The 22,146-nt window shown below is 49.6% G+C and overlaps 2 protein-coding genes across 4 annotated transcripts in view; one reads left to right on the top strand and one right to left on the bottom strand.

Moving 5' to 3' along the window:
• The window catches only part of LOC128328499 (uncharacterized), a 98,212-nt gene that overhangs the window by 75,889 nt on the left and 177 nt on the right, over nucleotides 1-22,146 (bottom strand). The window contains exon 1 of one of the 2 annotated variants that reach the window (XM_053258553.1): nucleotides 697-979. The exons of the other annotated variant lie outside the window; for it this stretch is intronic. The gene's annotated coding sequence lies outside the window, so the exon portion shown is untranslated. Of the gene's footprint in view, nucleotides 1-696; nucleotides 980-22,146 lie in introns of those variants that run through there. 2 annotated transcript variants of the gene reach the window in all.
• LOC128328501 (uncharacterized) lies at nucleotides 7,706-20,564 on the top strand. 2 transcript variants are annotated; one of them, XM_053258558.1, is made up of 2 exons: nucleotides 7,706-11,280; nucleotides 20,373-20,564. In XM_053258558.1, exon 1 carries the CDS (start codon nucleotides 7,785-7,787, stop codon nucleotides 8,769-8,771), a length of 987 nt encoding a protein of 328 aa, XP_053114533.1. In that variant the 5' UTR covers nucleotides 7,706-7,784; the 3' UTR covers nucleotides 8,772-11,280; nucleotides 20,373-20,564. Both variants share the same exon structure in this region, with proteins under 2 accessions (XP_053114533.1, XP_053114534.1).

Below are 22,146 nucleotides of genomic sequence, written 5' to 3'. Positions count from 1 at the left end.
CAGCCATTAGCATGTGATCACATCCCTCTCTACACCATGGAAAGGTTCCCCTGCTGATTTCCTACTTATCAAAGGGACAAGAGCAGGTTAGGTACAATTTTCTGGTAAGTTGGCACTCCTACCCACCCACCCCGCCCCATCACTAAAGAATACCTAGAAAGTATATATTTTCCAGATTTACAGATCCATGCACACTAATTCATAATCTCTTACATGAGAAAGACAAATTATTCATGCATGAGTAAGTCATGAAATAGGCTACAAACACAATGGGGGCGGGGAGGATATTCAAACACTGAGCCGCCCTAGAGATGCTGTGTGCTTGAGTGCTCTTTGGACTGGGGGTCCAGCCCTCTTCCGAATGCAAATTCTTCCATCTGTTGCTTTGCATTGGAACATCACCCTTGGTTATAGCAACACGAATGCACACATTTCGTATTTGTGCTGGCCCACCTTACTCCTGGGCCTTGCCATTCATTGCCTGCCCACCCCCAGAAACAAAAGGAGGTCTAGGCACCTCCCCCCCCAAACACACACACTTTTTTTTTAAAAAAAGAACAACATTCAAATATTAGAGCAGAAAAACTGGACACGGGGATTCCTGGAAGGCATCAGAGATCTGCTTATCGGCTCAAACATAGCAAGCTGCTGCAGGGTCCGGAATGCCTGCTTCGCTCTACTCTGCGGATGCCTTACCTGACAGCTGAGGTGGCCCCCTGTTACACCTGTCCAAGGATGATTCTCTCCTTCAAGAAGCCAGCACCACACGCACCAGTTCCAGGGCCGCTCAGACACCTCTCCTCGTCCTGCGCTGTAGCTCCATGCTCACCAGCCTGCCAGCCTGGGACCAGGTCACCCGAAAACAGCCTGGAGTCAGTGGCGGGATTCCCTGCAACCACCCCCAAGAACAAGGCAGCAACAGCTGTGGTGGCCAAGGCAGGAGCTCCTGGTTAACCCTGTGGGGCCTGGTCAGGTGGGCGTCAAGCTAATGCCCTCCCACCAGCCGGGTAATTGGATTCAGCTGGGCCGCACACAGGGAGGATTGACCTGCATTACGCCTCGGCAGGCTGCCGGAGGAAAGACGGCCACCAGTGGCACCCAGTGGCCTGGGGCAGGAAAGCCACCCACAACTCCTGGCCAGGAGACAAGGGGAGCCTGGCCAGGACAGTCTTTGTGGCCAGAACCCAGAGATGAGAAGAGAGTGGCGCCCGGCGTGTCAAGCCATGCAAGCCCTCTGAGAGGTCCTGTTCAATAGGCACTGGTCCACTTTTCTCCTGATGTGCACAGATAACTGAGGTGCGCTGGGTTTTTACTCTTATCCAGAACCTATGTGCCAACGATGTGCAAACTCAACTGTGTGCAAGCAAAAGACACATCTATTCCTCTCCCGGGCTGTTAATTCAATATTGTTGTAATCGTTCTAACATTGATTTAATGTTGTTTTGAAATTTAAATGGTTGTAATGTTTCAAATTTTTCTGTATCATTTATTTTGTTTTAACTCGTGTTTTCATTTTCCTGTTGTCATTTATTTTAACTAACGTTTGAACTCTTTCTGTTTGTTTGCTTGCTTTGTTGTAAACCACTCAGAGATGTGAGTTTGGGGGGGTATGAAAATATGTTAAATAAATAAATAATAAACAAATAAACTCCTCCGTGAGGAGGAGAGCTGCTGTTGTGGTAGCAATCATGAATTGTCCCCTTGCCTAAGCAAGATCCACCTTGGTTTGTTTTCGAATGGGAGACTACAAGGCTGTTCACACAAGCAGCCAAGCAGCCTGGACTTGGCTGTCCATGTGACGCGCCAGGATCAAGCCCGATCCCGGAGCAGCCTCAGCCCCAAGCCTCGGAATTTACCCCATGCTTTAACCTGGGTTTAAGGGCCTGAGCATGCCCTTAACTTCAGGTTTGGGGCTAGGTGTGTGCATGAGCTGCAGGCATAGCCAGGGCGCTTTCCAGACTAGCTGCTGGAACAGCAGCAAAATGCCTCCGTTCAGGCAAGTCACATTCGAGACGTAAACAGCAGGGGGAGCAGTCTTACGGAAACGAACAACCCCCGTAAACAGCAACCTTTTTACACCGGATGTACAACACCCTTGCTCTATATCGCAGCGATTAAATTCGCAACAAGGCATTGGCAATGTGAAGGGTACCGTGCCGTCCACGTAGGGACTGCAGTGTCACGACACAGGAAGTGTGGAAGCCCACTTCCGTGATACGTCCTGACCCCGTTGCAGGGTCTAGTCTGGAAAGCGCCCAGGTGGCAAGAGCGCCCGGCTGAGGGAGGCTCCCTCAACACACCACCCTCCCGGCACGACGCATTGAGGGGTGCTGGAGAACTTCCTCCTCCAGCTCCCTCCTCTGACATGTGCTCAAGCAAGAAGCAGAGCAAACGGGAGAGGGGGACTGTGTGCAGGGAGGTCAGCTCCTGCTTGCCTCCTCGCCAGCCCTCCCACTCCCGGTGGCAACTCGGGTTGTGTGTGAGCGCTGCAAGATATTCCCCTCAGGAATGGGGTGGGGCCATTATGGGAAGAGCACCTGCAGGCTTGCAGGCAGAAGGTTCCAAGTCCCCTCCCTGACGTCTCCACATAGGCTGGGAGAAACTCCTGCCCATAACCTTGGAGAGCTACTGCCAGTCTGGGTAGACAAGACTGAGCGAGATGGACCAAAGGTCAACCTACTCCAGGACCCCCGGGTAGCGTTCTCTGAAGTGCACCTGTCCCACTTGCAGGGCCAGAGAGACAGGTGGAGCTGAGGGGTCTCAATGTGTGGACGAGACAGCAGTGCCGGAAGGAGGGGTTTATTTTGATTTTTTTGCATATGCTTTTTATTCAATTTTCACAACACAAAAGGACAAACACAAATGATACAACCACTCACAAACACACATAATAAAACATCTCATCATTGGAACAAGTGTTATTTAACAATAACCGGATCTTGCCTATAAATTAAACATTCTCTCCCCAATAGTTCATATAGAAAACAGCTTTGGGGTGTTTTTGAAACATTTGTTGTTAGCCCTCAAAAGCCTGACAAAAATCCATTTTGTGATGTATTTTTAAATAGACAAGAAGAGGGTCCCATTCTTTTTTAAAATCTTCAAATTTATTTCTTGGTAGTGATGTTAATTTCGCCATTTCTGCCAATTCTAGTACTTTAAGAATCCAATCCTCTTTAGGCGGGCATTGACTGTCTTTCCATTTGCAAGGAAGGAGGGGTTTAGATTGGTTAGGCAATGGGATGCATCGTGGGGCAAGCAAAGCCTGTATACAAGGGACAGGCTCCACTTGCATGGTGGCAGCAGACAGCTGGCACTTAAAATCCAAAAGGTTGCATTATAGCAGCTTTTAAAATGACGCCTGGAGGATTGCCGACAGGAACTGGGTGGTGTCTGGTTCAGCAAGCAAAATCCCCTAAGGTGCGAGGATGCAAACGCTTCAGATAAAGCAGAAGGGGACAGAGCAGAACCAGGAGTACAGCAGACAGAAACACAAGGCAGCGGGTCAAAATGGTCAAGTGTCAGTAAGGGAGTCACGTAAGGGAGACCGCACAAGCCAACGTCAGGTAAGAAACACAGTGTATAGGTGCTTATATGCCAATGCCAGAAGCCTCCGAGCCAAGATGTGTGAGCAGGAGTGCTTGGTTGCTAACGCAGAAACAGATATAGTGGGCATAACAGAAATCTGGTGGAATGGTGAGAACCAGTGGGACACTGTTATTCCTGGGTACAAACTCTGCAGAAAGGACTAGGGGGGGGGGATTGGGGGTGGAGCAGGGGCGTAACGATAGGGGGGGCAGGGGGGCACGTGCCCGGGCACCACCCCGGCGGGTCACGAGGGGGGCACCAAAAAGTGGCTTCCCCCCCACCCCCCCTGGATCGCCTGCCGAGTGGCGGCGGGCAGGTGGCGATGTGGCGGTGGTGAGCAGCGGTGGCGGGTCGCCCACCGAGTGCGGCGGTGGCTGGCTGGCTGGCGGCGATGGGCTGCCTGTAGCGCGGCCCGAGCAGCGGCGGATCGCCCACCGAGAAGTTCAAGCAGAGCGACGCCGAGCCTGCCTTCTGGCCCGGCGTCACTTCCCAACTACGCAGGCCTGCGTGCCTGCGCAGTTGGGAAGCGATGCCAGGCCAGAAGGCAGGCTCGGCATCGCTCTGCTTGAACTTCTCGGCGGGCGATCCGCCGCCGCTCGGGCCGCGCTACAGCCCATCGCCGCCAGCCAGCCACCGCCGCACTCGGCGGGCGACCCGCCCACACCGCCCACACCACCGCCACATTGCCGCCGCCGCGCCGCACTCCCACCGCACTCTGCGGGTGACCCACCGCCGAATCGCCGCCACCGCGATCTGCCGCCTGGGGGGCGCCGCCGCGCCCTCACAGGTATGTAGGGGCCGCCGGGGGGGTGGGGGCGCCATTTCAGGGCCAGCCCAGAGCTTGCCCTGGGTGCCGTTTCCCCCCGATACGCCACTGGGGTGGAGTAGCACTGTAGAATATTAAAGAAGGGATAGAATCCAACAAGCTAGAAGATCTAGGAGGATTAGAGTCCTCCACAGAATCATTATGGGGATGTGCTATCCCCCTCTGGGTCAAAACGCTGAGAGTGACCTGGAGTTGGGGAAGCAAATCAGAGAGGCATCAAAGAGAGACAGCTGTAATAATGGGTGACTTCAATTACCCTCACATAGACTGGGCAAATTCACATGTGGGTACTGACAGAGAGGCCAAATTTCTAGACATGTTAAATGACTGCCATGGAAAAGTTGGTCACGAACCAACCAGAGAGAAGGTGACCTTGGACTTAATCTTGAGTGGTGCCCAGGAACTGGTGTGAGATGTCAGAGTTGCAGAAACATTAGGTAGCAGTGATCATAGTGTGATCCGATTCAGCATATATGTGAGTGGAGCATTGCCAAGGACGTCCCACAAAGATGTGTTGGACTTCAGAACAGTGTTCACTCTAATTGTTATCACCAGTGAGCTGAAAGAGTTTTGTTCTGGGCAGCATTATTAAGGCAGTGTGCGCACATAACTCTCTCTCTCTCTCTCTCTCTCACACACACACACACACGTATGTAATGTGCAAAAAAATTACCTTCCCCCCACCCCCAGGCCCCCACCTACCTAATACTGCACCACCAAAATGTGTCTGTCAGATCAAAGTAGTAATGATTTTGCTATGCAAACTATGAGACAAAAGCTTCTAGAAGTCAATAGTATGGAAAGTGCAATGGTTTTTTCAACGTGAAATAAAGAATTGATTCATGGCCATAAATTCACATACTGAAGGTGAGAGAGGCAGTGGCTTTAAGAGTGGGACGCACCGTCTTCCGCTGCCTAAATTTGAATGTAAGATTATCTGAGTCACTTCTTCATTCATTCAATTCAATCTCAATTTCTAGACCGCCCTTCCAAAAATGGCTCAGGGCGGTTTACACAGAGAAATAATAAATAAATAAGATGGATCCCTGTCCCCCGAAAGGGCTTACAATCTAAAAGAAGCATAAGATAGACACCAGCAACAGTCACTGGAGGTCCTGTGCTGGGGTGGATAGGGCCAGTTCTCTCCCCCTGCTTAATAAAGAGAATCACCACATTAAAAGGTGCCTCTTTGCCCAGTTAGCAGGGGTCATAACTTCTATGAAGTTACAAGAGATATTTTTTATCAGGTCATGGAATGCAATCGAAAACAGACATCTGGGCTTCCTTAATGATTACCCAAATCAGACAAGTCCTCCTCTTACATTTTACCAACCAGAGAACAGCAAAACCTAAAGAGTCAGGGCACACTAGCAAACAAATCATGAACTTTGCCTCTAGGGATGTCAATGGCATGGCACACTTTGCTGGAAGAATTCACTCATTCTCCATGGCCGATTTCAAACTTTTTGCTTCACTCCAAGTCTGCTGCAAGGTAAAAATTTATTTAAGCAAGTGCTTTGCCAGTGGTGGTGGTTGGTTGGGGGGGAGTGGGAATCACCAATATGAACATTTACCTACTGCTTTTCAAGAAAAGGAAAAACATCTCAGCCATAGGAAAAGCTATAAGCGGTGGGGGGGGGGATTCTTCCAATAACGTAAGCACAGGCCAGTCAGATATTAGCACCATGTGTTAGACTGGGTGGTGCCCACTTCTTACCAAAAAAATTTACCTTCCGCCCGCTCCCTGCTCTCTCTGGGCTGTGGGGGGGGGACTGCCCCCGCCTCCCATCTTCCTCCCTCCATCTTCCTCTTCTTCCATCTCGCGGAAGAAGAGCCGGAACTGCTAACTGAGCAAAGAGGCACCTTTTAAACATGGTGATTCTCTTTATTTATTTAGCAGGGGAGAGTAAGTGGCCCTCTCCAGCCCCAGCACAGCATCCCTCCAGTGACTGGTGCTGGGGTCTATCTTCTGTATCTTTTTAGAATGCGAGCCCTTCAGGGTCAGGGATCCATCATATTTGTTTATTATTTCTCTGTGTAAACCGCTTTGGAAACTTTTGTTGAAAAACGGTATATAAAAATGTGGTGTTGTTGTTGAACTGGAGGAGGAGGCGTTGGCACGGCAGCGACCCGGCCAGGAAGAGGCGGAAACAGGGTGCCAGGGTGCTGGGCATTTGGGTGGCGGTGGCAGGCACAGCAGAGGCTGCATGCCCACCAGAAACTGGTGCGCGGGGGCCTGGGGGTTTGTGTGAGCGCACGCACACACGCATTTTAGAAGGAACAGTGCTTCAGAAGTTGAAACATCTCAAAAATGAGGGGACTAGCGAAATTTCTCCCTCTCTCACAACACTAGAACTAGGGGTCATCCCATGAAACTGAAGGCAGGGAATTTTAGGACTAACAAAAGGAAGTACTTTTTCACACAGCACATAATCAATCTATGGAATTCCTTGCCATGGGATGTGGTGATGGTCACCAGCTTGGATGACTTTAAAGGGGGCTTAGACAAATTCATGGAGGACAGATCTATCAGTGGCTACTAGTCTGGTGGCTGTGGGCCACCTCCAGCCTCAGAGGCACAATGCCTCTCAATACCCGTTGCAAGGGAGCAACAGCAGGAGAGGGGGCATGCACATCTTGCCTGTGGGCTCCCCCGAGGCATCTGGGGATTGACATCTGAGGGTTGTAAACCGCCCAGAGACATGAGTTTTGGATGGTATAAAAATATGTAAAATAAATAAATAAACTTCCTGTGTACCCATGTAACACTCTCTTCAAATGTGCAGGTATCTTAGTCTAAGTGCTCCAGAGCATCTACAGACACCCAATTTTCCTCCCAAGGCAAATTAAAGGTCCTGCCCACCAAAAAAAGGCAAATGGCACCACCCAAGCATGTGCAGAGGTCACACAAAAATGCAAGTTAATGAGAACACTTGGCATTTATATTGTGTTTTTTCGTATTCAAAGCACCCATTCTCCTAAGCCAACCTCTAAAGTTTGGCAGTTTTATTTACCTATTTCAAATATAACAACAACAACAACATCTGGTAGACTGTGTGTAAATATTATAATAATAATAATAATAATAACAACAACAACAACAACAACGTCTCACCAGAGAAGCTGGACAAAGAGTGCCTCTCCCATCAACAATATGGTGAGACATAACTTTAATAAATCTATACCGGATCGGTCGTCGCCCGGGTGAACAAGGACCGCCCCAGGTGCTGGAGTCCCTGGACATCTGGTGGCAAGTGGGCAACAGGCCTCAGGATTTTCAGTTGAGAAACCAGGGCTGAAGAATGCAAAGTTACTGGAAGAAACGTAGCTTAACCGAAAAAAATATACGAAAAATGCCAACAAGGAAATAATGATCTGCTATTACAAGTCTAGTCCAACTAGAAGAGGTTATTTAAAAAGAATGTACCAAATTTGGAAAGAGAAGCATCCAGATACAGAAATAACAGAACAAAGGCTAGCAGACCAGAGAAGATTCGTTATAAGAAATAAAGTATTCACAGGAGTTGAGCTGGAAGAACTGCAAAGAGCAACACAGGCTCAAGACATGGAAGAAGAATTACCACCAATGGAAGCAGTTGCTCAGGCGCAGATGGAGGAGGTGTTGGAAATAGAGGATACCACCGTTGCTGAACTGTTTCAAAATCAAAACCAGACAACCTCCCCTTTGCCTTCACCTCAAAAACCCAAATGCCGTTTAACAGAAAAGCAACAAGAACTAAAGCAAAAAATAACTGAGCACATGAACCAAACAACCACCAGGGTTCGACTACCCGCTCTAAAAACAGTTGCCAAAAAACAACTTGCTCAGGCATTAAAAGATGTCAGTGCTGCACTTGCAGAGATAACAACCAAGAATTTGCAAGAAACAAACCAACTCATGTACAGTGCAGCAACAATAACAACACAAGAGCTCGGATATAAGATCTGTGGACCTGTAAAAAAAGAAAGCAGTACATCACCTAAATGGAAGATTAGATTAGAAAATAAAATCTCCAGGCTTAGATCAGATGCTAGTAAATTGAAAGCTATGAAAGACAAGAAGCTGAAGAATGAAAACACCAAACAGTATCTGATCCAAAAATACCACCTAGATTCAAGGAAAATTAGAGAAGTCCTGGAAATAATAAAGCAGCAAATAACAGCAGTGTCAAAGAAGATTAGCAGATACGAAGCCAGAATTACACAACACAGGCAGAATCTCCAATTCCAGTCAAATCAGAGATGTTTCTACCAAAGCATAGAAGGAGAAACTGCAAGAAACCTAGAAACACCAAATAAAGAAAAAACAGTGCAATTCTGGGGAAAATTATGGGACAATCCAATAGATTATAATTAAAAAGCAGGCTGGATGAAAGAGGTCAAAAAATGTAACCAACAAATGCAAGATCTAATAATAACACCAGAATTAATAAGTGAAAGAGCAAAGAAAATTAAAAATTGGACTGCTCCAGTCGACGATGAACTGCATGGCTTTTGGCTTAAACACCTAACAAGCCTTCATAAACAACTTTCAAAACAGTTCAATCACATTTTGCAAGGAGGTGATATTGAACAATGGCTAACAACTGGGAAAACTCATCTCATCATGAAAGACCCAGCAAAAGGTGCAGTTCCAAGTAATTATAGACCGATAACCTGTCTGCCAACCATGTTCAAATTATTAACTGGAATAATAGCAGATGAAGTGATGCAACACTTATTAACTAACAAACAGCTTCCAGTTGAACAGAAAGGAAATTGCCCAGACACCAGAGGCACAAAAGACCAGCTGCTGATTGACAAAATGATTTTAGAAAATTACAAGAGAAGAAAAACCAATCTAAGTGTTGCGTGGATTGACTACAAGAAAGCCTTTGATTCATTGCCTCACACATGGATACTAAAATGTTTAGAAACAACTGGTGTCAGCAAAAACATTCAGATATTTATTTAAAAAGCAATGAGCATGTGGAGTACACAGTTAACAATGGCGAGACACTTGGACAGGTTAGCATTAGAAGAGGCATTTTCCAAGGGGACTCACTAACCCCTCTGTTGTTTGTAATCGCCATGACCTCACTTTCACAAATACTAAACAAAACAGGCCTCAGATACCAAACATCTAAAACATCAAGTCAAATCAACCATCTGCTGTACATGGACGATCTGAAGTTGTATGGAAAGTCCCAGTCAGAAATCGGATCACTGCTAAATACTGTCCGTATATTCAGTAGCGATATAGCAATGGAGTTTGGACTAGACATGCTGCATTAATAATGAACAGAGGGAAAATAACAAAAACAGAAGGAATAGAACTGCCCAATGGAAGCAAGATCAAGTACCTGGAAGAGAAAGAACCTTACAAATACTTGGGCATTCTCCAGGCTGATAACATCGCACACACTGAAGTTAAAAGAAAAATTGGAAGTGAATACATCAGGAGAGTTAGAAAAATCCTCAAGTCCAAACTCAATGGCGGGAACACCATACAAGCCATAAACACCTGGGCTATACCTGTTATCAGATACACTGCAGGAATAATAGACTGGACCCAGGCAGAGCTAGAGATGCTGGATCGTAAGACCAGGAAAATCATGACCATCAATCATGCTCTGCACCCCCGCAGTGATGTCGATAGGCTCTACCTCCCTCGCAGCTCAGGTGGAAGAGGAATGCGGCAAGTCCATCAAACAGTAGAGGAGGAGAAAAGAGGCCTTGAAGAATATATCAAGGACAGTGAAGAAGATGCACTTCAAATGGTCAAGAACGCGAAACTATTCAACACCAATGAAACAAAACAGGCCTACAAGAAAGAACAAGTCAAGAACCGAGCAGAAAAATGGAGAAATAAGCCCCTGCATGGTCAATATTTACACAATATAACTGGGAAATCAGACATCACCAAGACCTGGCAATGGCTTAAGAATGACAACTTGAAGAAAGAAACTGAGGGTTTAATACTTGCTGCACAAGAACAGGCACTAAGAACAAATGCAATAAGAGCAAAAGTAGAAAAATCAACAACAAACAGCAAGTGCCACCTTTGTAAAGAAGCAGATGAAACAGTGAACCACCTAATCAGCTGTTGTAAAAAGATCACACAGACTGACTACAAACAAAGGCATGACAAGGTAGCAGGGATGATACACTGGAACATCTGCAAAAAAATACAGGCTACCTGTAGCCTAACATTGGTGGGACCATAAAATTGAAAAAGTGGTAGAAAATGAAGATGTAAAAATATTATGGGACTTCTGACTACAAACAGACAAACATCTGCCACACAATACACCAGATATCACTGTAGTCGAGAAGAAAGAAAAATAAGTTAAAATAATCGACATAGCAATACCAGGGGATAGCAGAATAGAAGAAAAAGAAATAGAAAAAATCACCAGATACAAAGATCTACAAATTGAAATTGAAAGGCTGTGGCAGAAAAAGACCCAAATCATCCCAGTGGTAATTGGCGCCCTGGCTGTAGTTCCAAAAGACCTTGAAGAGCACCTCAACACCATCGGGGCCACAGAAATCACCATCAGCCAATTACAAAAAGCAGCTTTACTGGGAGCAGCCTATATTCTGCAACGATATCCATAACAATTGACAATAAAATCCAGCCATCCCAGGTCCTTGGGAAGGACTCGATGTCTGGATAAAACAAACCAGTCAATAACACCTGTCTGACTGTGTAAACAAGTAATATCCCATCTTTTTGTCCCAGCACTGTAACACTTAAAGCAGCTAAGAGCAGGAAGTGTATTGTTCTTAAGAATACAGTGTTATTATTTATTAGCCCATTCTCCTCTGAGCTCAAGGAGATAGAAGGTTCTCATCTCTTTTTATCCTCACAACAATCCTGTGAGGTAGGTGTTTTAATTTTTAACCTTCAACTTTTATATTTTGTTTTGTACTAATTTCATTTTATTAATGTTTGTGGTAGCAAGCTTGAATTGTCCCCTTTGCTAAATGGGTTCTGCCCTGGTTTGCATTCAAATAGGAGATTATATGTGAACACTGTAAGAAATTCTCCTCAGGGGATGGGGCCACTCTGGGAAGAGCGCCTGCATCCTTGCATGCAGAAGGTTCCAAGTTCCCTCCCTGGCATCTCCAAGGAGTTATTCTCAGATGGCTTCATGTTGTGGGGTAAACGTTGAGAAAAGCCATTTTGCAGCATTGAAGGAAGCAACTCCTCCCCTCTGCTCTTGGGTTTTGTTTTGATGCAAGTTCACATGGCATGCCTCCATGTTTTCCTTCTAAAGAGCAATATCTGCATTTCTAAAGAGCGTATCCCTCTTATTATGCTAATGTTTCTAGTCAGTGCCTCTCCCTATTTGCTCCGGCATTTTCAGAAAATGTAGCTTAAAACCAGCATTTTAAAAACCCAGAAATACATCGAGATAAGCTAGAAATTGGAAGACCAAGCCCAATTTGTGTGTGGAGTGCTTCCAAGGATCTCGACGCGACTTTGGGCTACGTTTGGCTGGTATGTGGATGCACACACTCTCTTCCGGAGGAGATTCGGGGTAACAAGCCCTGTCTGTAAAGCCTCCAAGCTAGGGCAGAGAGAGACTCCTGCCTGCAGCCTTGGAGAAGCTGCTGCCAGTCTGTGAAGACAATGCTGAGCTAAATGGATCTATGGTCTGACTCATTAGAAGGCAGCTTCCTATGCCCCTATGTTGTTGTATTATGCATGTTTTATCATGTTGATTGTCTTACTATTTTTGTGAACTGCCCTGAGCAGCATTGTGCTGGGGGGCGGTGGGGGGGGGAGAGATACAAGAAAGAAACAATGAACTGAACTGACAGGCTCAGGGTGACCAAATGAGTTCCATGATGAAGGAAAACAGATCAACAGAATCTCCACGTCACCTGTAGGCATCCATCCCTTGAACGCTATAAAAATCCACATTCTCATTATTTAGCCACTCTGGTCAGGGGCATAGCTAGGGGGGAGAGGGCCCGTGTTCACCCCTCTCCCCAGTGGGCCCTCGGGATGAGGGGGATAATGACGAAAATAGGGAGGGGTGGAGCTGGGGGGCCCTCAGGAGCTGCGGGCCCCGGGTCCTTTGAACTGGGGTTGCCATCTTCTGGCTTTCCAAATGCAGGTGCCTAGTTGGCATATTATGTAAATGGGCTGGAAAATAATTTCTGAGCAGAAGAGGGACTGCACGTTTTGCTCCACAACTCTGCTTCTGCAAGGACTAGAGTTTAGCTTTTTTTTTCCTTTTTAAAAAAATGAAAGCTGAAATCTGGGAGAATCTGGGTGGGCAAAGCAAGCTGGATGAGGTGCTTAGAATCCGGATGAAACCTGGAATTTCAGCGGACATGGGCAACTCTACTTTGAACCCATCTGCTGAGTTATAACGACACCCCTGTCTCTGATTGTGAGGCAAGGTGAGATAAGAGGGATCCAGGACTGCTGGATTCTTTTCTTCAGGTGTTCAGCTTCGGGAGGTGCCTAAAGCAGGCATGCTGTGAATTTAGGGTGGCCACCATTTTTAGTGTTCTCTCATTCTTGTACTTTTAACACAAGCCGGCCTGCAGTACTTTGCTGGCAATGCTTGCAGTTGAACTAAATTGTGGCAAGAGGTGATGGGAGTTGTAGTGTTCAACAGCAGCGGGAGAGCCAAGGTGGCCTGCCCTGGGTTAGAGTGCTGGACTAGAACCAGGGAGACTCACATTCAAATCCCCATCCTGCCATGAAACTCACTGGGTGACTCTGGGCCAGTCTCTTTAACTTTTAGCTTAACCTACCTCACAGGGTTGTTGTAAAGATAAACAGAACCATGTACACTGTTCTGGGTTCCCTGGAGGAAGAGAGGAATATAAATGGAGGGCTGGGGATGTTGGAAGTTGTAGTCCAAAAACATGTGGAGGGCCAGGTTTGCCCAACAAATAAATGGAGCTATGATGGGAGAGCTTCAATTTATCTGCATTGGGGGTGGGTGAGAGCTACTAAAAGCACAAGGGTGGTAAGGGAAAGTGTGATGGGGAGTGTCTGTGCAATTTGGGGGGAGGGCATCAGGGGTGTAGCTAGGGGAGAGGAGAGCTGGTCTGGTGGTAGCAAGCAGGACTTGTCCCCTTAGCTAAGCAGAGTCTGTCCTGGTTACATATGAAAGGGAGACTAGAAGTGTGAGCACCGCAAGATATTCCCCTGAGGGGATGGAGCCGCTCTGGGAAGAGCAGAAGGTTCCAAGTTCCCTCCCTGGCAGCATCTCCAAGATAGGGCCGAGAGATTCCTGCTTGCAAGCTTGGAGAGGCCGCTGCCAGTCTGTGAATACAATACTGAGCTAGATAGTCCAATGGTCTGACTCAGTATATGGCAGTTCCCTATGTTCCTATGAGGGGACCGTGTTCGCCCCTCTCCCCAGTGGCCCCTTGGAGTAAGGGAGGTATTGAAGAAATTTGGGAGGGGTGGATCTGGGGGGCCCTCTGGATCTGGGGGCCCCGGGTTCTTTGAACCCATCCACTCAGTTATAGCTACACCCCTGGGGGTCATCATTAATGACCTATTGCTGCAAGGGAACATAAAAACATGTACACAGGGCAGATCTGGAGACGGCTGCTTAAAGGGCGAAAACAAGGGAGGAAAGGCCTATTTCAAGGAGTTATTAGACACTGTGCCCTGTGCAAGCTACGGAAGAAGGAAGAACTGGGAGAAGAAAGAAGGGCCTGTCCTAAGAGCATCCGTCTGCCCAGGGCTGTCCTTACAGAGCCCTGGCGGGGTGCGAGGCCTGGGGCCAATCAGCCAGTGTGGGGCCCCCTTCCAGTTAATTCTAATGGGGGTCAAAAGAGAGGGGCTCGGGGCGGTCGCCCTGCTAGCCGTGCCCTAAGGACAGCCCTGGGTCTGCCGGTCAGAACAGAGTTCCAGCCGAGAGACCCAGGGGGCCAGTCCTACTCCTACCACACTCTCTGCCTCTCCACCCCGAACGAGGAGATACAGTGTTAAGTGCCGATGCTTACGGAGTCACCTCTGCAGCATTTGTCCGGTGCAGCCGCTCTCCCCACAAGCCCACACACCCGGTTTTTCAGACATGTGGATGCAAAGCTTTTGTTTGGTTTGGTTTGGTTTGGTTTGTTTGCTTGCTTGAAGAAATATTGTCTGCTTTTCTTCAAACTAGGAATGGAATGCAACTCACAACAAGCAAATACCCGCTCAAACCTCTGTCTAAGGCAGTGAGAAAAAGGACCACAGCAGTCAACAGGTCAAAGGAGGCTTTAGAGCGGGGTGGTGGGGTGGGGGTGGGGGGGAGATAGAGGGTTATCTGTTCAGCAGAATGTCTCTCTCTTCTTGAACAGGGGATGGAACACAATGAAGGATGGGACCAGGCATTCCATTATTAGTTGGTCAACTTTTTTTTTTTTTTAAGGACCCAATACTTTGTTGTTGAGTGAGAAACCCCCAGGCAGGGCTTCTCACTCAGGCTTGGGGCCCCCGATGTTGTTGGCCTACAACCCCCATCGTCCGTCATCCCCATAGCCAAAAGGAGTTGTAGGCCTGCAACATCTGGGGACCCAAGCCTGAGAACCCTCTGCCCTACGGCCATTCTTAAATGTCAGGAAGGCTTGAGACAGCTGCACAACGTGGTTAAGTCATTCTGCTTTTTTAATTGCCATCTTTAATGCTGGTCCTCCTCTTTACTGAAAATACTTGGGGGCCCAAATCAGTGTTCCCTCTATCAGGGATTCCCAGCTGTTGTTCACTACAACTCCCAGCATCCCCAGCTGCAACGGTCTTTGGCTGGGGATTATGGGAGTTGTAGTCAACAACATCTGGGAATTCCTGTTAGAGAGAACACTGGCCCAAATACATGACGGCCGGTGCCACCGCTGAAAAGGCCCTGCTCCTCATACCCACACACCACACTGGAGCAAGTTGTCTTCTGGCAACTGGTCAATGGATGTGTGAGACACCCATGGGGAGAAATGCTGGTGGTGGCAGGGAGTTGGCAGTGCCTAAAGCACCTGGCAGCAGAAGAGCTAAGCACCCTCCCTACGCACCTGCCCTTGCTGCTCTACTAAGAAATTATCCCCTTCCTTATAACGTTTTAAAAAAAAAAAATAGGAGAGTCAGCCATCCCATTTGCAGGTAATGCACAGTTGGGCCTCCTGGTACATCTAGCAGGACAGCGTGATGCCCAGAGTGAGTGAGTGCTGTCCAGTCGGTGTCGACTCTTAGCAACCACACAGACAGCCCGGAACCAGCTGGCAAAAGAGCAAAAGGGGGAAAAGAAAGATTGTGCTGTCGAAAAAGAGAAGCCCACTCTCAAGCGGCGGAGGACTCCAGCCACAGCTCGTTGGCGGGGAGGGGTTCTGCGGGAGCCTGTTCTTAAGTGACCCTGCGGCTTTAGTGAGAGCAGCTGTTTCTGGTGTCTAGCTGGCTGCGGTAGGCAGGAGCTGGAGAGGGGGGAGGGCTTGAATGGTGGGACAAAACAACAGGGGGGGGGAACTCAGCTTTGACAACCACGCAAGCTCCTGGGAAGGGAAGACTGGCCTCCTTCTTCCTCCCCAAACTCTGCACGAAGCATCTGTCTTGGAAGTGGAGCGGGTGGGGGCTTTACTTATTCAGACTGCAGCCCAAGAGGCAAACTGAGGGGAAAGTGAGAGACTTGGACCCACCCACTGCTGTGCATAAGAACCTGCTTCTGTCCAAGTCACTCTTGGGGGACAGAAGAAGCTGCCTTCTACTGAGTCAGACTCTTGGTCCATCTAGTTCAATATTGTCTACACTGACTGGCAGCAGCTTTCCAAGGTTTCAGGCAAGGGTTTCTCCCAGGCCTATCTGGAGATGCTGCCAAGGAGTGAACCTGGGACCCTCCGCATGCAAAGCAGATGCTCTTGCACTGAGCTATGCCTCCCCCCACCCCTTAGTTGTAAGAAATACCTTACAGCAGACAGTGCTCACATGAAGTCACCCATCCAAATACAAACCAAGGGTTACCCTGCTTAGCAAAGGGACACCTAGTGGCCAGAGCTGGCCCTGTTCCTCTTCTGCCCATGGGACCAGAGGAGCCAACAGGAACGTGGCTGGCACTGGCCTGGTTTACACAGTCATTCAGATCTAGGTTTAAATTCAGCAACCCAGATCAGTGTGATTGTGTGAACTCATGCCAAGATTCCTGATGTTGGTTTGTGTCCCAAAATGAATCTAAGATTCCCACCTCGGTGTGAGTTCACACCATCACACAAATGTAGATTACAGTCTTTAAACCTAGATTCAAATGGTTGTGTGAACCAGACCTCTGTATAACAGTTTTGCTCCTGGTGTGTGAACCCATATCAAGATTACCGGTGTCGTTTTGTGTCTTGAAATGAATCTAAGATCCCCATCTCAATGTGGGCTCACACAATCGCATGAATGTAGGTTACTTACTTCAAACCTAGATTTGATTGATTGTGTGAACCGGGAGTCTGTATAACAGTTTTGCTCCAGGTGCAGGTTCTCCAGTCTGAGCAACATCGCTCATCTGGAGTAGCAACACAGACTGCCTTGCTTTGCCAGCCTGACCCTGACCACGGTTGATGCCTCTGGCCCTCCTGAGCCTGGTTCACTGAATGTGGCACTGACCCCTGCCTGTCGTGACCATATCCAAGAGCCCCTGGTGGCGCAGTGGTAAAACTGCTGCCCTGTAACCAGAAGGCTGCCAGTTCGATCCTGACCAGGGGCTCAAGGTTGACTCAGCCTTCCATCCTTCCGAGGTCGGTAAAATGAGTACCCAGAATGTTGGGGGCAATATGCTAAATCATTGTAAACCGCTTAGAGAGCTTCCAGCTATAGAGCGGTATATACATGTAAGTGCTATTGCTATTGCTATATCTACGCCTGTGGTCGCTTCTTACCCTTGTGACCCTTGTCTACATGCTCTGCAATTGGCACACACACACACACACAGAGTTATGAACTGGCTTTAAGTCAGACCAAGGCATGACCAAAAGGCATTTCTTCGCACGTGAGTGACCTGCAGAACTCACTTCCACAAGATGTGGCAATTGCCACTTGCTTCAAAAGTTGTAAAAAGAGGTTATGCACATTCACGGATTAGGAGGGATCTATCAGTAGCTGTGAGCCATGACAGTTCTAGGGAGTCTCCATGCAATGTTGTTGTTGTTCCTAACATTGCTCCATTCGTGTGAACAGAGACCTCTGAATGCCAGATGCTGGAGCCAAACCATGGAGATGTGCTGCTGTCTTCATGCCATGAGCCGGGTCTCATGATCAGTGAGATCAGGTTTGGGGAGCTTAGCTTAGAGCTTAGCTCCCCTAGCCCGATTTCGGCTGATCGTCAGAATAGCCTCCATGTCTCTGTGCTTCCCAGGGTATCCAGCTGACCATCGTTGGAGACAGAATGCAGGGCTAGCCCTAGCTGCATCTTGGTCTGACCCAGCAGGACCATAAGCACTGGGATCAAGAGCAATGGAGTGGTAGCAATCAGCCAAATCCAAAGTGGAATGATATCGTGTCCCATATTGTGATATCGTGTCTTCTATACACCTATTCAATATAAAACAAAATCTTACAGTGTGAGCACTCTAAGATATTCCCCTTAGGGGATGGAGCCGCTCTGGGAAGAGCATCTAGGCTCAAAGTTCTCTTCCTGGCAGCATCTCCAAGATAGAACTGAGAGAGACTCCTGCCTGCAACCTTGGAGAAGCCGCTGCCAGTCTGTGCAGACAATGCTGAGCTAGATAGACTAATGGTCTGACTCAGTATATGGCAGCTTCCTATGTTCTGTATGCCACCTTGAGTTGCCCGGAGTTTGTGGAAGGGGCGGAGGAGCAGGGATCTATAAGCGTGACAAACAACACCCTCCCTGGCCGCATCCATGCATCTATCAATGGGCCTCACCTCCATTCTGGGCTCCTTCTCTGTGCCCAGGCAGCGGGTGGGGGCTGGTGAGCGGCAGCGGCTGCAGCTTAGGGCTGGGGCTCACCTGGGACCGTGTGGGCAGCCAGCAGCCCAGAGGGCACATGGGGTGGAGGAGGCAGGCAGGTGTGATGGGAGGAGTCCTGATGGGGGGGAGCAGGGGGGGTTGTGGCTGTGCCCATGCTCACTCGCCCTGATGATCCCCAGCTAATAGGCTTGGCTGGCAAAGACGATTAGCGACTTAGCAGCAGCTGGAGGTATGGAGAGGTTAGAAATGTCCCTGCTAGGAAGGGGGCCAGCTGGGGGTCAGTGTGTGAGTGGAGAGGGGGAGGCAGACAGCGGGGGGGGGACGCCGCTCGCTCACAGACGCAGTCTCTTCTCACCATCACTTCTCACCTTTCACAGCCAGTGCTAGAACTGCACTCCGCGCCAAGGAAAAAGGGGCACCCAGTGTGGCACATGCCCAGGAGATGGGCAAGCTCCGTCACCCTGGCCAGCAGCTGAGATGCAGCGCCCAAGGTCCTATCCACACATCCTGGGCTGGCGTTTTAGTGCTGTCTCCATGATCTCCCTCTTCCCTGGGCAAACAGAACTGCTTTCATTGCCTCATTCCTCTAGGAGCGGGGAAACCCGAGTTCAAATCCCCACTCAGCAGTGCAACTCCCTGGGTGACTCTGCGCCAGTCACTTGTCTCTTAGCCTAGCCTACCTCATAGGGTTGTTGTGAGGCAACCATGTACACTCCTCTGGTCTCCTTGGAGGAAGAGCGGGATAGAAAATGCAAGAATTTCTTAAAAAATACATTTTCCTTTGGAGGAAAAAGAACTGAAAACTTCCCGCCTGCAGAGTCCTGATGGCTCATCATAACCTGCCAGGAGGGACTCTCATAACAAGCTTTGTTGCATTCCAAATGTGCAGGTTGAGCAGAGATCACAAGGGATGCAGAAGCAAGCACACAGGCCGGCTGTGCTAGTTCCCATGCAAGCCCAACCCCGGCTTCCAAAGTTCAGACTGAGCCTCTGCTAAACAGATCTGGAACTGCTGCTCTCCAGCCAGACAAAATGGTTGTCTGAGGGCACATGTGTGCAATCTCAAACTCTAGGAACAGAAGAAGCTGCCCTATACTGAGTCAGACCCTTGGCCCACCTAACTCAATATTGTCTACCCAGACTGGCAACGGCTTCTCCAAGTTTGCAGGCAGGAATCTCTCTCAGCACAATCTTGGAGATGCTGCCAGGGAGGGAAGGGAACTTGGGACCTTCTGCATGGAAGCCGGCCGGTGCTCTTCCCCTGAGCTATGGCCCCATCCCGATATCCTACAGTGCTCACTCATGCAGTCTCCCATTCAAATGCAAGCCAGGACAGTCTCTGCTTAGCAAAAAAAGTTTGCGAACTCCCCCCCCCTCCCGGAACGGACCAAACAGGGGGGAGGGGTTCGAGGGGTGCCTGACCGAACTGGCCAAGTCCGGTCCAGACTCCAACCGAACCAGGCCAGCCAGTTCCGTGCACATCCCTATCTTCAGCTTGGCCTTTCAGGTCTCTCCGTGGTGCCTTCATTGCTGCTGTGGTGGAGTCCGTCCCCCTTGCTGCTGGCCGTCCTCTTCCTCTCTTTGCTTCAACTTCTCCCAGCATTATGGACTTCTCAAGGGAGCTGGGCCTTCACATCATGTGTCCGACCTAGATGACCTTTAAATTCATTCTCATGCTGTTGTCCAATTGACTGTCCTATTTAATGTGGCTTCTATATCAGCTGGTTGTTGTGTGTTCTGAGTTGTAAGCTTATTAAAAAAATAAATAAATAGAAAAGTGGCCTAGATAGATTTGGAATAAATCAAATGAATGCATGCACAGCTCTTAATGGGGTATTTTAGGGACTGGCTCTTGCTCAGATGCTACAGTCAGCAACTGGGGGGCTGCTTCCGTTCTCTGTCATACAGCCAGCCGGGAGAATGAGAACTTGGATTCGGAGGAGAGGCTTTGGGCTGGTCTAAAGCTGATTGTTTCTGGATGCAGATATATACATTCTAGTTTGTTGCGGCGATTGTTTTAAATGTTGCCCTTGTGGACTGTCTTTTCTCCCACAAAAAAGCAGGGTGTACGTCCGGCAACGTGACATTTTGCAACATGCAAGCTCCCAAGCGGAACTTCACCATGAAGGTCTGACATATTTGCATCAAGACTCCTGCATCAAGAATTCTCAAAGCTCAAGAAGCTTCGAGAGGAAAAGCCAAGTTCAAAGGATTCCGAGTAGCTTTGCGATTTAAATTTAGCGATTTTTACAGTCCGATTCAGTCTTGCTAGTTATTTATTCCGTGTCAAAACCACCACCCCCTTGATGCTGCACACAAAAGGTATCAAAAAGTGACCAGCCTCCCATCAGTTCCCACAGACACTAGCAGTCCTTAAACCCTTCGGCTTGACTGGTAAGAGCAAACAGCTGGTTTTCTGACTTTACCCCTCTTTGCCCAGTAATCACAGGAGGGCTGCAGCCTGGCGGGGGGGGGGGGGGGGCTCGGAAGCAGTCAGAGACACAGAGCTCCCGTTTGCCGCCCGAGCGTTCCTGAGAGCCGCGCTGCCCGGCAGGCTGGCCATTCGTTTGACTGCGCAGCTCTGCCTGATGGATGGCAGCCTGCAGGCAGCGCAGGAGCAGGAGAGAGGCGCAAACAGAGCTAGGAGAGGCAGCAGCAGCTGTGCCTCTTTGGGCGCGCCGGTCGGGCTGCCCGCGCCTTCTCAACATGCCACGGAAGGGGCTCCGCCGGGCTGCAGAAGGGAGAAGTCCAGGCGGTGCTGCTTCTCCAGGCAGTCTTTTCTCAAGCCACGCTCCTCCCTCCAGGGGGAGTTTTGCCGCTTCTCCTCCGGGGGCAGCGGGGTGGGGGGCACGGAAGGGGTAAAGTGCGTTTCTGGGTGGGCAAGCTGTGCCCCACACAGTCGATTGCTGAAACAGAAAGGGGGGGCGGGGATGCAAGCCCCTGTTGCGGGGAGGGGCGCATGCCCCCCCCTTGCCCCCTCTCTGGAGCCGCCCGCCGGGCTGAAACCCCTTCGCGGTCGCCCGCAGACTACACGGGCTGCCTCCCCCGTCCCAGCTCTGCTCGCCGGGGGAGCTGCCTGCAGGCCGGCCCGGGGTCGCCGCGGGGTGCTGGCTTTCTCTTTCCCCGCCGCCGCTCGCCTGCAGCAGACCCGTCTTCGGAAATGGAAACCGAACGCAGCCTCGGCAGCAGCAGGAGGCGGGGAAGCGCGCCCCGCCGCCGGGGAACTCGAAACCGAAACCTGGCGGGGCTCTCTCCGCGGTTGCGCAGGAGCAACATCCGCGGCGGCCCTCCCAGCCCGGACAGTCAGAGCAGCGATCTTGCCCCGGCCGGAGGCCCAGCCAGAGATGCGCCTGCGTGGTTGGGGAGCCTGGGCCAAAAGGCCTTTCCAGCCCCCCGCCGCCCTGCCCATGTCAAGCATGACTCCCCCTACAAACACACCCCGTGGCATCCCCAGCAGGACTTTTAACAGGGGGGTCCTTGAGGGCACCAACAGCAACGGAACTCGCAGGAATGGAAGACTAAACCACAGCTCTCTGTATGGAAATCGGCCTCCCCTCCCAGGACCTTTCAACACACAAGATGTTCCCATCCCACATCTTTCTCCCCCCCCCCCCGTTTCTTCACCAGAGAGCAGCAAACTCACCACCCGGGACAGACTAAAGAGGACTTGGGGGCCCCTGGGGATGGGAGGTGAAGTCCAGGGGCAAGAGTGTCCCAGCATCCTGTTTCACTCAGCGGCCCCCAAGAGGCCTCTGGGAAGCCCACCGGTAGGGATGTGCAGGAACCAGCTCAGCGGTCGATCCACAGACTGCCAAACCAGTTCAAAAGACCAGCAGT

Source organism: Hemicordylus capensis, chromosome 5 (genome assembly GCF_027244095.1).
Source record: "Hemicordylus capensis ecotype Gifberg chromosome 5, rHemCap1.1.pri, whole genome shotgun sequence".
NCBI classification, from domain to species: Eukaryota; Metazoa; Chordata; class Lepidosauria; order Squamata; family Cordylidae; genus Hemicordylus; species Hemicordylus capensis.
This window is presented reverse-complemented; position numbering and strand designations above follow the sequence as displayed.

What these genes read in the sequence shown, in the direction of transcription:
- LOC128328501 (XM_053258558.1), top strand. Translation starts at nt 7,785, where the DNA reads ATGATCTGCTATTACAAGTCTAGTCCAACTAGAAGAGGTTATTTAAAA.